Genomic DNA, 17,249 nt, shown 5'->3' on the forward strand with positions numbered 1-17,249 from the left:
CCTTTGGCCACCTTAAGTGGGCAGTATTCCTCCATCTGTTTCATCGTCGGCAAAGTTTATTGGATGCATGGAAAATTGCTTTCCCCCCTGAAAAGACAGAAATATTCCCAAGTTCTGACCAATTTGTCTGAATATGAACCCCGTGTCAAGCTGGTATTTATACCAGTCCGCTGCGGTTGTCTTGACTGTGTGCTGAAGGGGTTGGTTTTAAGTGTTTTGAGTTTGTGTTGGCAGGGATGAAGCGGATGAGTTTGTGGAGATCGGATCATTAAACGGCATATTCGTGCTGGGCCGGAGTATGGGCTTCATCGGTGAGTCCAAAACACTTCCTGTCATACACGACACGTCTTAAACACTCATTGCGATATCACCAAACATTTGATTTATTTATTTTTTAAATGGCTCCACTTTTAACCATTTCGCACCAACTTCGGTGGATACAAAATTGGAGGAAAACGACTTATTCAAACAATAATGCATGGCAGGAATATAATTAAATGTATATTTTACATAGTCAAAGAAGAAAAAATACCTCCAATTACTGAGGGGTGTGTTTGTTTGTCTCTAGGCCACTACTTGGACCAGAAGCGTCTGAAGCAGGGCCTATACCGCCACCCCTGGGACGACATCTCCTACGTACTTCCTGAGCACATGTCCATGTAGACCCCAACATCTCAGCCGTAGTCGTGACCACCACTGGTCTCCGACCCGCCTCTTCCTCCACCCCCTACTCGTCACCACCCCCTCCCCTCCACCACTGCAGGCCGAACGAGGACACGCCAAGGAAGAGACGTTTTGGCAGGAAACCTTTCTGCTTTTCTCTGGGTTTAGTTTTTTCTTTGGACAGATTATTAAAAAGGGTATTCTGAAGAGATGTTATTGAGTTGTGATTAAAGGCTGGGGTGAGATGGCAGGAGAGGAGAAGGCACCACTGCTGTTATGCTACCACTGGAGCTAATCTGGAGAACATGCACAACGTCACAAGCACCGTTTTGTCAGCTTCCTTAGCTAGTTAGCTAGCTAGCTTCCGATACTTTTTGGCTCTCAGTGGGTGCTGGCTTGGCAAGTTTTTCAAACACAGCAATACTGTAAAGTCTGTTCTGAGGGTTTACTTATACGCAAAAGCATTAATTTGCGTTGTTAATTTGGTACTTTATTTTTTCGTTTTGTCAGCTTCCTTAGCTTGTTAGCTAGCTAGCTTCCGATATTTTTTGGCTCTCAGTGGGTGCTGGCTTGGTAAGTTTTTCAAACACAGCAATACTGTAATGTTTGGTCTGAGGGTTTACTTAAACGCAAAAGCATTCATTTGCGTTGTTAAGTTGGTACTTAATTTTTTCACTTTGGGTGGTTCGGGAGAATGATTGCTTGAATGCTCTTGGTAATGACTGCACCTTTTAAGCACAAACGCTAACCGCTTGGATTACCTCCTTCCCTGCGAAATCCTGCTTCAATTTAGAAAGAATCTCAAGTGAAACCAAAGTTGTTCGTTTTGGGTTTTTTCTTTTTGTATTATTTTAGTCTAGGACCCACCTCAGTCGAAGGTGGTTTGTTGTTTGTTTCGGGGCTCGATAAGTTTGTGTAAAGAGGCATTAGAATCACAAAATATAGCTGTAAATCTTATTTGTAACTCCAGAATTGCCTTTACTAATAAGTCTGGTTTTACAGAAGGTTCAATTTATCGACTTAATTAGATGCTTTATCGAGGTATTAACATTCAGTTGGGCAAATTTCAGCAATCGTATTTTTAATATAAAAGGAATGAGAAAATAAATTATCGTGTCAAATTTAGTGGTAGTTTGTAATGCATTGATTGTGCCCTGTGAGTCTTAATAGCAGCCTGTCGCAAGGGACCATGATGGCAGCGTAACTTTTCTGTAGGGCTGTAAAGCGTGTTTCTAACAAGAGGCCTGGCTTTGGCGGACTAAATGTTTTTGTCACTCCACTGTACTGCTTGCTTTATTCTGTTTTTATTTAAATGTTACATACTTTTTAATATATGCTGTTTAAATGTGGTACAATAAAAGATGTCTTTAAGTTGTATGTCCTTAATCATTTGTCAGTGTTTTTGTGATGTAAAATATCTAAATGTTTTTATTTTAAAAATGGGCTCATATTGGGTGGTTCGTTTTTTATTAAACAAAGAGGTCAACAGGTCCACTGGCTGGAATTCAGTAGCGGTGAGTCTCTCTCGCTCGCTCTCTGGTTACGATGGCCAAAATAACATAGTCCCCACACCCCCCAGGGTTACACACCAACCTCCCCCTCCCTCCTGGAGACTGGAGGCCTGGGATGCTGCTTTGCCTGTCTGGGGTGTCGTCGGACGGGGTGGTGGCCGGGCTGGTGGGGGTCTGGTTCAGCTGGGCTGTGGCGGTACCTTTTCGGAGGGCTGGAAACAGCCCGGGGTAAGGCCACTCTCTCCCAGGGCGACAGTGCTGTCACACCCTCTCCCTCGTGCAGGATGGGCCTGGGCTCCTGCAGGCTGGCTGCAGAGGAGGCTAGCAGCAGACGGGGGCCTGTGGCGGTGGCTGTGCTGCCTCCCCTGGGCCCCCGTGCTACTAGAGGAGGGCCGGTGCTGGGCGGTGGCTCTCCATCCCCGCTGCTAGCGGCCTGAGTGTCCCTGGACAGCCCTTCTGGGTCTGGAGAGGCCCCACATTGGGCGCCAGTGTGGCAAACATCCATGTTACACCCCACTTACGTGGCTACCACACTCATCTTAGACTGTTTTCCAAACATAACGGACACAGGGTGGTGATGTATCACCTGTTTGTTAAGCCCCAGAGCCAAATCAGACTCCGCCAGGTGAGGTTGCTTAAACCAGCCGTCACCCACTCGCACTCCCACGGTCTACTTTTAGTCATCGAGGACTTCCAGACATAAAGGGTTCTTTCCCAGGTTAATAAAACAATGATTCTTATATTTTTAAGATAATCATATCTTAAATAAAACCTGAATATCAAATTCCATATTTGAGTTCTACACACAACACCTTTAAAGTTAACAGCAAGGTGTTTCCTAAATTGCTAAAAAAAGGTATTGGGTCTCGTGTTGTAAGTTAAGCGTCTCACCCCTGGTCATAGCCAGTGTCTGGGTGGCCCAGCGGAGAGCTGTTGGCTAGCAGCTCTGGAGGGCCAAGGGGGCGGGGCTTTCTCTCGCCTCCCACTTTTATGTTGATTATTTGGTGCGATTTTCTTTGGGTTGCATAATGCTGCTTGTGACCTTGTGCTGAACTGTGGTTTGCTTAGGTTTTTTTTAATTGCTTGAACACTATAGACACATACTTAGACCAAAGTAACACAACTTGAAGTTTTTGTTACTATACCTTAAACACAAGCGCCGCCTTTCACTTTACTTGCAATTGTGCAACACACTTGCTCCTTTCTACAACACACTTGCTCCTTCACACTCCACACTATTTCATACACAAGACACTTAGTTCAAAAATGAAATCTCACCGTACCATTGGGAAAACACATCTATTCAAAATAAAAAACACATTGGGAAATTGAAAATACTAACATACACACTGGAAAACACTTACTTACCAATCAGCCAGCCACAAAAAGGCCAAAGGGCAATTATGCACGTCCCGGGGCAGGGCGGGGGAAATATTTCTTGTGTGCCTCCATAAGCCTTCGAGGGTAACTGCACCATCATGCAAAAATAGGTCCAAACATATCATCACATTTCTAGATGCACTTCATGATGCAGCTGAACAGGACAAATCAGTGCAGCCCAGGTTTGTTGTAGTCTGTCTGGGATAATGTTTTTTGGGCTGTTTTGGTCCAGAACTGGTTCACAAACCATAAACAATTTGAAGCATTATACTTACCCCCTTACTCGCCATTTCTAAACCCTATAGAAGATTGCTTTTTGGCTTGAGGATGGCGCGTATATGACCGCCAACCACATGCCCGCATGCCTCTTCTGCAGGCAATGAAACAGGCCTGCGGAGACATTGAGGGAAGGACAATCTATGGCTGGATTCGGCACACAAGGCAAGAATCCATAATCCCACCCACGCACAATTGCTGTGTTTCTCTGTGTTTACAGTACAGCAGCGTATTTTTGTTTTATTTTTGTTTAAACTGAATTTACTGCACTGTAAAGTACCGTATTGCTGTGTGAAAACGCGCCTTCTGTGGAAGTGAATAAAAACAGTGAACATGAAAGACTGAAGTGTTTTATATAAAGTACACTAGTGTGTTGCTGCTGATCTGAAAGTGTAATCATATGATACAAGTGTGTATCATATGGTCATCAGAGTGACATTTTGAGAAGGGATTATTAGGTTTCGATACCAGAGTTTCAATTTGACATAGATGTGAATGGTATATTTCTCAGTGTTGTGTCTTATTTGATTGTGTGTTGAGTTTTGACACAATGAGCCAAGTTTTGCAAACCGTGTTCAAGCAATGGGCAAAAACTGTAATATGGTCCTACGGTGGTAGTGACAGCTTAATGCTGCTTCTACTTCGACTACCCCAGTTAACCACCAGAGATCGCTATCTACAATAATTTATAATAATCATAAAAGGTTATTTTCGCTGAATACTTTAGCGCTCAACATGCATACATTAAATAAGGAAGTGAAAGAAATGATTCGTATTATTTGTAGTATGAAACCAACGACGCTACCAGACAGTAGGGAGAGAATTCTCCACATTTGCAATTATAGCACACTGCACTCATTACAATGCAGTGTAATTATCCATGTTCACTAACTCTTGCTTTAAGTGCAAACAGAATGCACGAAAACACGTGTCGTGTGTGTGTGAGAGTGTGTGTGTGTGTGTGTGTGTGTGTGTGTGTGTGTGTGTGTGTGTGTGTGTGTGTTAAACAGCGTACGTGGAGCTGCTCGGAGGATGGAGGGATGATAAGAGGGCCGGCGGCGCAGGAAGTGGCAGAAGAGATAGTACACTGCACAGAGAAAAAATTTCAAAACACACACACAATCAGAAAACAGCTCGAGAAACTACCTGCCACCACACACTTGCACCAACATGCACATAGAAAACAATGACAGTTGGGAGAAACAGGCAAACATCCACCCAGAGATGGTACCGAATTACAGATGATCTAATAAGAAACCAGTGAAACCGCTGCCCTAAGAGCAACTAGTTCAATTTTAATTGTCAATATGGTCAGGAGCACAATTGGGCAACACGTGCTAGTTGAAACCTGCCGACTGCTGCAGCCCTGCAGAGAAGAGTTCTTCGTTCTTAAGGTGTCCTCCTCCTCCCTCTGGGATTTGAAGTGTTCCTTGTCCTTTAGTGGGTTCCGGAGTGAGGGGACGGGAGACACGGGCGTGGCTGTGAAGCCCTTACAGACTGCACATTGGATTACTGGTTGTACAAATAAAGTGGAGTTGTTTGGCGGTGAGGGGGTTCGACTCCCAGCCCCAAGTCGCTTGCCAGGCAGCTCAGAGACAAGCTTCGACAGGTTTCAGGTTGTGTGCCTTTGGTCAAACCAAAGTGGTTCGGAACAATCAGCATCCTATAAGGTACTACTTGATAATCATGCTACATGATAGACGTTGATGGTTCAACCAATGCCCTGCCAATATTTTTTTCCCCCACTTTTCCAAGTCAACAGGCCTTTACCTGTTGACTTTTCCAGTCAACAGGTAAAGGCCTCAGTCACTCATGTTTGCGGCCTATCTGCTCCTTAAAGATGCAGAGAGAGAGAGAGAGGGGAGAGAGAGAGAGAGAGAGAGGGGAGAGAGAGAGAGGGAGGAGAGAGAGAGGGGGGGAGGGGGAGGGAGAGAATTAAAAGCCTGTCTTCCTCTGCTCCCTCCCTCAGTCTCCGCCATGTAGAGGTGTCATTCACACACATGAGACATGCAAGATAGATTCCCAGTGAGCGGTCAACTCAAAACTGATATCCTCACAGAGCATTTCACTCACTGAGTGCAGAAAGACGGCTATGGCATTTCTAACTAACGGCCTACAACAGTTTGAGGAACGTCTGCACCAAATACTCCCGCCTAGAATAAGGAAAAAATCAGGGGAAAGACCCTGGATCAGCTCAGCTCAAACCTCCACCCACCGCTTCTCCACCCAACCCCTTTGCTCCTCCACCCTGAAAGTGTATTTTGTGCGGGGCTGCTACCGCTGCAGGAGTGGAGAGGTTGCACATTCCTGGAGGATGGCATCAGCCTTCCCATCAGCGGTGCATGGAAGAGGAGGGAGTGTGGAAAATAAGATCGTTTTCCAACACTCAAATTAAAATACGTCATGCTGCGCTGGGATGGAGACCCCTTCTCCATTCCAGAGCCGTAGCCTACACGTGTTTTAATTTTTCGTATTGTATTTAATATGCTCTACGCACGTGCGGGGATACCCCTTATGCTCGCGTACGCACACTACACACACACACACACACACACACACACACACACACACACACACACACACACACACACACACACACACACACACACACACACACACACACACACACGGTGTGGTGGGCGTTCTTGCATGCGAGGAGGCACTACCTAAGTGCCAGCTGAACTGACTTTTAACTAGGTCGGAAAAACAGATCCAGTGCCACAATAGATCCATTCTCGTCTGCCACATGTTGCCAGTCGAAGCTATTGCGTAAAAAGTGCTCTCGAATGAGGAGGCTCCCGAGGATAAAGGTCTTACAGTTTCACCTCGACCAACCAGAAAGACTAGATCCTTGCAGAAGTTGACAACAGGCGTGCATTGCCAGGCGGCATCATCATCATCATCATCATCATCATCATCATCATCATTAATGCACAATCTGTTCTAAAGTAATAATAATTAAAAAAACGCAATAAAACATTTTTTGTTTCCCATGGACCATAGAGCAGCATGGGGTACCCAGACAATAGCGTGGAGCGGGATCGCAGCGCGTGAAGGGACAGCCGGGGAAATTCCGATGCGGTGAGTCTGCCGCCGCTGCCACCCGCCAGTGGAACCCCCCCCCCCCCCCAACACAAGGCCCTCAACACCAGGCCCCTGACACAAGCCCCCCAACACAAGGCCCCCAACACAAGCCCCCAACACAAGGCCCCCAACACAAGGCCCTGCATGCCGCTTATCGGAGCCCGGGGCCGGTGCTATTGTCCTCCTGTCCGCGGCTCTGAGTCAACCCTCAGTCTAAAGGGCTGAGGGAGGGAGCGAGAGGGGAGGGGAGGGGAGAGAGCTGGCTAGCCCGAGTGAGAGAGAGAAAGAGTGAGAGAGAAAGCGAGAGTGCGGGAGAGCGAGAGAGCGAGGACAGGACAGAAAGTGTGGGAGAACAGTTTCCCATCGTTCACGTTGCACCGACTTCCCTCCGCGAGAACTGAGAGGAAAGTGAACTCAGCGGAATTTGAATGGATCGTTTTACTACTTCAGTCCCCGCTGATGATCGGTACGGAATAATGTCCTCCTATCGTTCCACCACCTGAAGAGCGCCGATCGGTGAGTTTTGCTCTGACTTGTTGCCCGATTAACACGACAACGCTGCGACAACGTGGATTTGCTACTTGTTGTTGCGTATAGATGTGTGTGGTTTATTTGGAGAGTAGTTTGTGAACGGGTTTGTCCTCAACATCTTTGATTTAACAACACAGGGGGGTAAAACGTGCACTTGTGATCGTGATTGTGCACAAAAGACACCGGGTTTCCCAACTGTCAACCCTAACAAACACTCACAACGTGACGAACTCTGTGTGTGTGTGTGTGTGTGTGTGTGTGTGTGTGTGTGTGTGTGTGTGTGTGTGTGTGTGTGTGTGTGTGTGTGTGTGTGTGTGTGTGTGTGTGTGTGTGTGTGTGTGTGTGAGGGGTCAGTTGTGTTTACATAGGCAGAATTCCCCGGGCATATCGCTGTGGCATGCTTTTATCCCTGTTGGTCATAGTTTTAGTTTGAAAACACCTTCCAACTTTAGCTTTGGCCAAACTAAATGAACAGGTAGACACACTATATTCAGTGTGCTCTCAAAGGGACTATGTATGACATCATATCCCCTGTAAAGCCCCTTGCACACCTTATAGTGACAGGGGGCTTTCACTTTTATATTAGGGAGTGCTTTTATTGTGAAGACCTTAAGGAAGCCTCTTGTTTACACTATAAGCACTATTTTCTGCTATATTAAAGAAAACAATAACACAGTTCTTCAATGGACTAAACCTTCACAACTCATTTTAAAGTAGATTATCAAACTAAAGCTGGAGATGAAGAAGATTCTTTATTTTTTCTTTAAACCATTCATATATCTGACTGCACCTAATCAGTGTGCTCCAGATAGTTAACAGTACTTTGTCAGATGTTTCCTTCTCTAAGCTCTCTATCGCCACCTGTATCTGTTATGCTATTCTATTCTACTTGTATTGTAATTAATAAACAGTCATCAGCTTTTTGGATAATAGCAGCGATGTTTCCTCACTATCATCATTGAGGTATTGGGTAGAACCCTGCAGACATTGAGGTATTGGTTAGATATTTAACAATAGAGGTATTATTGTATTGCTGTTGGCTTTGGATTTAAATATATCAACTTCAATAACTTGGCACAGAGAAATAAGCAGGCCTGGCTCGATTCAGAGGTAATTCTTCTTGACCTGGGTGTGACTTCTTAATATCAGACAAGATGACGGAATGTGTTACACAGTATAAACCTCCAAATGGAAAGGCCCCTTCAATTCTAAAACGTAAAGATTCTGAAGTAATGAGCTTTGACCGTCTGTTAATTCCTAGTGCTGGACATTTTTGAGTTTGACTTGAACACATCATCATTCTCCTAATGAGCTGTCTCAGCGATGAAAGTTATTACAAATTGAAGTATCATTGGCCGGCTGAAAAACAGACAAGAGGACACCGTTTTACAGCCTATGAAGTGTTATTGGAGAGAGGGTCTTTGTTCGTTTTGCCAAAGTAAAGCAGAGAGGCTGGCATGTAGTGTGAGAACGGGAAAATCTCCACCATCATTCTCTCATCCGTGAATCAATCACTTCTTTTCACACACACACACGCCCATACACACATCTATTATGGACACACGCACAAACATCTACACACACTGTTTCTTAAATCCTTCTTTCTTTCACACATCCCTGCTATTGTTGCCTCAGTTTGCCCCATGTTGGTAGTCACACACACACACACACACACACACACACACACACACACACACACACACACACACACACACACACACACACACACACACACACACACACACACACACACACACACACACTCAGAGCGTCTCTTTCTGTATAGTTTCCATTGCCTGTTCCCTGATCGGCTCCCTCTAATCTAAACCATATGTAGCGCAGGTCTGCATGTAAAGTATTCTGTACTGCTGGTGTGGGCCTGTACTGTTGTTACCAACCAAACCTCGTCCCTCCTGGTGATTTAAGAGATATCCCGGGGTGTTCAACAACATAGCTTTATTATCATGACCTATGAACTAGGGATTTGGTTGTCGTCAACGTCCCGGAGGCCTTCTAGGCTTTGTCGGAGTCAACAGAAGGGCGGCTTCAAATGAGTAGAATTGGACTGGAAACGTTTTTCCTATTTGATTGTTTGTTCGCTAAATCCAGGTTGGTCTCATTTAGACCATCCTGAACACATTATGAACACATTTGCAAGAGAGGTCGGACAAGAAAGGAAAAAACAAACGTACAATTTGAAACAGGGTTAAAACGTCTAACAGAAACTGATCATAGGAAGATAGTTAAAGGAAAAACCCTATCCCATCAATGAATCATGGATTTGTGGTTATGAAATGGTGGTGTCACTTATAACACTAGAGGCTATCTTTGTCGTGGCTTGTTTTGAATGATATTTATATGATGGTACAGCTTATAAGGAAGTTGATTTATTTAGCGGTCGTGATGTGTTTGTTGACGGTCTTAGGGGATGTGGTATCATGTTATGCACGTCGTATCTGTTAAGACAAACTATTCACGGTATTCAGTGCGCCACGACCTTGACTCAACTTGGCTCATCGCTTCGTGTGGCCTGGCGGTGGTACGATGGCCCAGGCCCCAATCAAACATTGATATGAATGAATGAATGAATGAAGTAACTATTATGATAATTATTATAAACATTTATCATTCATATTCCCCAAGTCGTTGTTTGGTTAACTTTAGATTACGTTCAGTTAGAAGTGATACTATCCTCAAACCTCTGTCATTATTTAGTGACACCGATGTGAGGGCCTCCCCAGACGTCCCCTCTCGTTCCCCCACACTGGTTCTTTTCAACGATATGGCGTTAGAGGAATGTGACCCTATTGTAGTCATGTGACGGCTCTTTCCCGTCCAGATCTCTCGGCGAGAGGGGGCGAGCCGGGTGGGGCTCCCTTTACAAGTCTGGCCTAGTTATCCTACAACAATGATCAGTCTGCTTTTTTTTTTTCAAGTTTTTAATTGCGCGGTACCACTTCTGGGAAGTCGTTTGTTCTCAGCCGTTATGTGTGTGCTGAGGAGAAGCGAGGTTGCACACCTCTTCCCGCCAACGTTGCAATGGTATTCTAAAGCGATGCTGCACAAATACAAGCGCAGGCTGGTTGGATTTGACATGTTTCCCTGCTGTCATATGCCATAGGCTGTGAACATGCCCAAGGGGTACAAAACAACTGGCAACTGAGAGAGACGGACGTCATTTCCTCCATGATGCTAAGATCTGAATCTCTACTAGCTACAAGATCTATACTCTAATCTTTCTCTTATGTGTGTCTTGACTTGTATTTCACGTGTGTTGAGTGACTGATCCAGATTTCTTCACCTTACTTTAAAGATGCATGATTATTAAATGACCTCAAGCTATTCTCAGAAATGTTGTTATGAATTTAAATTAGTAAAGTATGATTGATATATTCTGTTAAAAAGCTTTAATTAGCACAAAAAATTTGGATAATTTTTGGTCTAATCTGGGGTGTAGTGTAGATGCTGTTTTGAAGTGACTCGAATTGCCTTCATCAAGGAAAAAGTAGTAATAATGTTAATAATGTGGCCAAAGTTGGCTAACAACCACCAACTGGTATGGCACACTGGTCTGATGTTTTCTTTAAAAATATGAGGCTCTGATTCCCCTTTGATAATAAGAGCTTCTCCGTTATCTTAGAAATGATGTCTCTTGTTTATCTCGGGTTGTGGTTTGGATAGCATCCACTGCAGTGTTTCTTATTCCGCTCTATGACTCTTATTCACTATGTGTGATAAAAGGCTAAATGGTAGACAACCTTCCAGTTGTGTGATTTTTTTTCAAATTCCTACGTGTAATCGTTGACTTGATGAAGGATTTATGTCAGCAAAGCTAGGTGCATATACACATGGAAAACATGATCTGATTGGCTGTCGAACTAGCAGAACGACTCATCGTACATTATGTCATTCATGGTGTGTGTCTCTCTCTCTCACTGTCTGTCGTTGTCTCTTGGTCTCTGGGCAGTACAAACAGACAGACCAAGGGAACAAGCCTGAGATTAGAGAAATATATATATATATCATAGTAATGTCATAGTATTGGACTATTGGACGACAGTAAACTGTAAATAAGCGCAGCAACATGGGAAAGGGGCTACTGTTGTCTTTAATGTTAAAGGATGGTGTTGACTGAAATATAGTAGCAGACAAGTTGAAGAATCCGAGGTGTTTTCGTGAACTTCCTGTCCTAAAGGTAAGTGAACTAACCAGTGAACTTGACCTGGTTCACTGTGTGTGTGTGTGTGTGTGGGCGTGGATGGGGGAGGTGTGTGGATGTGGGTGTGGATGTGGGTGTGGGTGTGTTTGGGGACTGATGGGTGTGATTAAGCCACCTTCAGTCAAGGCGTAGTACGAATGATAAGAGAGGTATGTGTCTGTGTGTGTGTCAAAGGAATGTCTACAATGTTCCTATAAGGAAAGATAGTCATTGTTATTGTAACACGTTTGGGTTGGAGCGATGGATAAGTAGGTTGGCTACTGTTAAACAGGTAGTTAACCTAACTCTTCCACACATTATGTGGCCTTTACACCGGTGTACATTTTTGACGATTCAGGCAAATCCCAGCTGTTTTAAATGTTTAGTCGGCTGACAATTGTCATTGTATGTATTAAAGGGAACTATCCAGTGTTTTTGCCGTCATATGCTTCTTAAAAGTAATATTTTGAAGTAGGCAGCGTTCTGTTTGCAGAGTTCTGGTAGTAAATAAGTTAAAATCGCCTTAATATTATTGTAGGAAAAACTAATTGTTGGAATTATCTAAGTGGCAGCCATGATTACAGCTGTATAAGTGCAGTAGAATTCTCTTAAAACCAAGGTTGTCTTTTCCTAAATCCTCATGAATTCTTCTTTGCATCTTTCCTTGACCTCATGATATTTTCCATAAATGCAAGGAATCGAGGTTAGGAAAGGACAAAGGAACCACAACCTTTAAGTTGTTGGCGTCCGGCTCAGTATCTGTGCCGTCTCTCCTGCACAAGTTGTGTTTTAACGAGGAAGAACTCATGGATCCGAGATTAAAGGAAAATCGAACCCCCTGTTTTAGCCCGTTCACTATCAAAATTGGATAATTTCGAACTTCTGGTAGTCACTTTGTTTTATTTAGGACTACATATCTGATGGAGTCTGAAGTTTGAACCTGGTAGACTGGAACTACCTGGTACAATTAGAGCATGCAATAGCACGCCTATAGCTGGCTACATGTTCAATGGTCAAATGAGCCACATTCCTTCTTGGACCAGGGCCATTCTCATCTGAAATACAATGTTTTAGCTTTTGATACAACTAGCTAACCTAAAAGTATTGTTTATTTATGCCAATGTGTTTATGGTTATGGAATATAAGGGGAACCAGAGGGCACCCAATTCTTTTTTTCACATGTAAAGGGCAGCCAATAAGGCACTTTCTCTCGTATTCGCCACTCTTGAGGGCACTTTTTCCACCATGGATGCACGAGGGGGGGCGGTCGCCCTGCCCCCCCCCCCCCCCCCTGAGTCCGCCACTGCGTGTACCGTTTGTTTGTAAAGTGATATTATGGTTGGAGTTCCCTTGATCTTGTTCTGCCTGTCGGGGCACTCTGTTGTCCTGATCGTTCTAACCACCCACACCTATACTCACCTTTGACCTTTTGAATGTTATTTTGTAATTTGAGCCAATCCCATCGGATACACTCACTATTGAACGCCCCTGTTATTTCTCCAGGTAAACTCAACGCATTCAGGTAGTCATTGCGTGAACAATGTTAATGTGTTTGTTTACTCTGTGGTTGCTATTATCCCCGCAGGCAAAACACTTCCTAGACGATCTCATGTACACACAATATAAGTTGTTTATCTATAAACGAGTAGAGCAACCTGTCTGAGCTCTAGATCAAACACTGTCAGTTGTTTGTTTCAGTCTCTGCACTTATTGAAATATGTTTTATTATGTTTTTTGTCCAAAAATCTTTGTATGGGTAAAGTTTGAGATTTGCTCTTTGGACGGAAACAGGACGCCCACTGGATCTCAGGCCTCAGAACGCTGGAGTGAGAACTCCGTAGATAGAGTCAATAATAATCATAAAGTAATATTAGTTATAAGCATAAATAAACATTGAACTAATTAAAAGTTATGAAAGAACTAATCTCTAATCCAGCAGTCCACCTATGCTACAGCAGAACTTCTGTGGGGGAGAATGTTACACCTTACAGAGATATTCGTACGATACAGAGATATTCTACGAGAGAAAACCTTAGGATTTGAATATAGTAGTTCTACAGAGGCCAGTCTAGACCGCGTCGGTTTGAAATCTTTTTTTATTATTTTTTTTCTTTACAGTTAACAATTGCTGGCGTTTGTGGTTTGCACAATAATTCTATATGTAGCCTTTAATGTAAAGTCAAAGTACATTTTAATACATTGGTTCTTCACAGCCTAGAACTAGTAAAGAAACACAGAGAAATTGTTTCTGTACTCACAGAAATAGTGAGTACAGAATAGCCTAGTTTCCAAATGGTTTCAAATTTACTTAAGAAAATTGATTCAGTTGTCAATTATGTGAAAACAGTATAATTTGTAATATTAAGAGAGAGAGAGAGAGAGAGAGAGAGAGAGAGAGAGAGAGAAAGAGATGGCATTTGTCTTCTGTTGAGGATCAGACATATCCAACATCCACAGCTTCTTTTTAACACACAGACTCTGCTCTTTATGTTGTGCTGTTGGAGAGTGTTATAGAACTCAGGGGGGAAAAGGGTTACATGATCCAGTGAATGGAGTGCTTGTGTGCTTTCGTGCCTCTATGGAAGCTCTCCTATGTGAGAATGTAACAAGGAGACTCAACACGCATTTCACCGTCTGTCTGTCTGTCTGTCTGTCTGTCTGTCTGTCTGCGTGTATGTCTGTCTGTCTGTCTGCCTGTCTGTCTGTCTGTCTGTCTGTCTGTCTGTCTGTCTGTCTGTCTGTCTGTCTGTCTGTCTGTCTGTCTGTCTGTCTGTCTGTCTGTCTGTCTGTCTGTCTGTCTGTCTGTTGGGCATTCTGCTTGCCTGGCTGTCTGTCTGCCTGTCTGCATGGCATTTCTGGTGTCTATCTGTATGAAGTCTGGTTCAAGCTATTGTGTACCTGTAGTTACTAATGACACGCATGCACACGCGCGGGCATGCACACACGTGTACAAGCATGCATCCATGCATGCATGCACACACGCACACACACATGTGTGCATGCACTCGTGTGCGCAAACACACACATACTCAATACTGAAGCAATTTGTGAAATAATGGGGTCTAGACTCTACACTCAGATTCTTGCCAGGAAATCTGTGTACCGGCCCTTGGGTCCTCAATGGTGAACTTGTCCTCTTAGCATTGAAAGAATAGTTGGCTGTTTCGGATTTACAAAACCGTAACCAAAAGTGATCTTCAACAACACCAGCAAGGCCTTGTGTGTGCCACAAGCTTTTTGGGTTTTCCTTACTTCTGGTTCCAAAACACTTTGGCACTACACAGAGTTCTAACTAGTAGCCAGATAACACCGCCGTCGCCATGGAGGCTAAATCTCAGCGCGCTGTCCCGATGCTCAGTCTGTGTGTTCAGTCGTTCCTGTCACTGATAACTGTCTCTCCGTAGAGACTTTGATTCAACATTATGGTTGTTGTTTGTGATTATCTGTCGCCTCGCTCCGATTACCAGAACTTTCTAAAACATTCTAGGGATTTGGCAGTTTTGACAGTTCTACACAAACATTACTTATCTGTACAAATAATTGTTTACTGTTTTGCACAATCTTTTTTTAACCGAAATTTTAATCTGTTGTCCTTTGGGGGATTGTACTAAAAGTTAAGTTAAGTGAGCTAAGTATAAGTATTACGCAAGTCTTTTTTCAGTCCAAGGAAGAAAGGCCTTTGACCCCGTATGATATGGTGGTTAGTTTATAAAGCCCCACAGGAAGTTCCCTGACCTAATGTCCTGTCTCACTGGTAAACAACATCCCTACTAACCTTAGAGCATCTCTGGCTATGACCTTTAAAGAACTCAATCTTTCCATCTTTCACACTCTGTGTTTTTATCCAACTCCTTCTGCATTTCTCTCTTTCTCCAGATGTGACTAACTGAATAATTGGACAAGTTAATCTTTCCTTCTCTTTCTTTCGTATTCTGTTTTTTGGCAAACAACTTATTTTATTGTGAATCATTCTAATGTTTGCATCAGCCAGAGAACGGAAAGAGTTAAAATGAAAGTTACGCCTCATTGCCAGACAATTTTGCCAGAAGACTAAGTGTAAAACTTTTATTGTGAACTGGAAAGCTCAAGAGAAAATATTAACCTTTTATTTATGAATGGTTGCCAGGCTACCCCGCTTATATGTTTATATTCCCATGGTATATTATCATATATATATAATGATTACCCCAGGTAAAGCCATACTCGAGCTCTGTCTCAATTTTAGTCTCTCTTTTCTTTCTTTCTTTCTTTCTTTCTTTCTTTCTTTCTTTCTTTCTTTCTTTCTTTCTTTCTTTCTTTCTTTCTTTCTTTCTTTCTTTCTTTCTTTTCTTCCCCCCTATATTGAACATAACATGGCTGAAATAATAGTAGGTGCTTAATAAAGAAACCCACTAATATATCTGTCTTCTGCTCTGTCCCACATTCTGTTTGTCTATTTCCCACTCAGATTTTCTCAGGATATTTTCAAGGGGAGTGATGCCCAGACCCAATTAGGGTCTACGACTAAGCTACCCCAAAAAACAGCTGAGTGAGTTAACACACACACACACACACACACACACACACACACACACACACACACACACACACACACACACACACACACACACACACACACACACACACACACACACACACACAGGGTTTGCAAAACAAATGCATATATGTTGTTTGAACACACTGTCCCGGACACTAAGGAGTCAGTGTTTAAGAACGGAACAAATCATTTGTTTCCCGAAAATTAACACCGTCAACACTTATATATATGGGATAGTTGACAAATGTTGACTTCCTGCTTTGTGATTGGTAGATGCTGGGTGACTGACCGCTGATCCCGCCTCCAGAATACAACCGACGGCGGTGAGACGCGCGGGCACAAGATGGCCACCGAGGAGGCGGAGCGAGGACCCGGGTCCTCCGCGGTAGGCGCACACGTTGCCTCCCCCCAGCCCACCCCCGCCCCGTCCGCCCCCGCCCTGTCCCACCTCCGCAGAGTAAACCGCCCTCTGGGGTCGCGGCGGAACTCCGAGCAGCTGCCGCGGCCGCCGGCGTCCGAGGTGGGCTGCAACCACGGCGACACCTGGCGCTGGCCCTCACCGCGACCGCACCGGACGTTTTCCTACGACCACGCCAGCTCCAAGGGGGAGGGGTCGTTCTTGGACGGAGAGAGAGCCACAGGGAGACCTCCCCCTGGGCAGAGCATGAAGGGAGTCAGCGGTGGGGTGGCCAGGCTAGCTAGGAGAGGACCAGAGAGCCCCTTGGGCCAGTTGGATGTACTTGATGATGATGATGATGATGAAGCCTGGGAGAGAGCTGTCATTGTGCATTGTGCCTGCCCGGTTTCACGCCTCCATGCCAACTGTAACCACAGTCCTGGATCCAATTTGAATCGCAGGTCAAACTTAAGCACTAAGTCCAACACGAGTCCGGCCCACAGCCCTGCGTCCAATCGAAGCCCGCTGTCTAACGTAAGCCCTGCCGTCGGAGGCTGCAGGGCCAATACCAGGCCACGATCCAGACCGACCCAGCACTTCCATCGCCACACTCGCCGCAGCAGCCTGCCCGCGTTCATGCTGGCGTCCCTCAAGGTAATTACCCGGGCCCGG

General features: G+C 44.4%; 1 protein-coding gene and 1 long non-coding RNA gene across 5 annotated transcripts in view; both read left to right on the forward strand.

The window, feature by feature from the left end:
* Positions 1–2,107, forward strand: part of LOC130371544 (ATP-citrate synthase-like) — a 28,652-nt gene extending 26,545 nt beyond the window's left edge. For 3 of the 4 annotated variants that reach the window (XM_056577355.1, XM_056577356.1, XM_056577357.1), the window contains 2 exons: positions 235–311; positions 569–2,064. In XM_056577355.1, coding sequence (XP_056433330.1) covers positions 235–311; positions 569–663 — 172 coding nt within the window. In that variant the 3' untranslated portion in view covers positions 664–2,064. Of the gene's footprint in view, positions 1–234; positions 312–568 lie in introns of all 4 variants that reach the window. The other variant, XM_056577358.1, reaches the window with a different exon arrangement.
* Positions 2,108–7,219: 5,112 nt separating this feature from the next.
* On the forward strand, positions 7,220–16,601 carry LOC130371895 (uncharacterized). The gene is made up of 3 exons (XR_008893227.1): positions 7,220–7,430; positions 16,091–16,171; positions 16,454–16,601. It is a non-coding gene; the product is annotated as an uncharacterized LOC130371895 (long non-coding RNA).
* Positions 16,602–17,249: the final 648 nt, after the last annotated feature.

Source organism: Gadus chalcogrammus, chromosome 18 (genome assembly GCF_026213295.1).
Source record: "Gadus chalcogrammus isolate NIFS_2021 chromosome 18, NIFS_Gcha_1.0, whole genome shotgun sequence".
Taxonomy (NCBI): Eukaryota; Metazoa; Chordata; class Actinopteri; order Gadiformes; family Gadidae; genus Gadus; species Gadus chalcogrammus.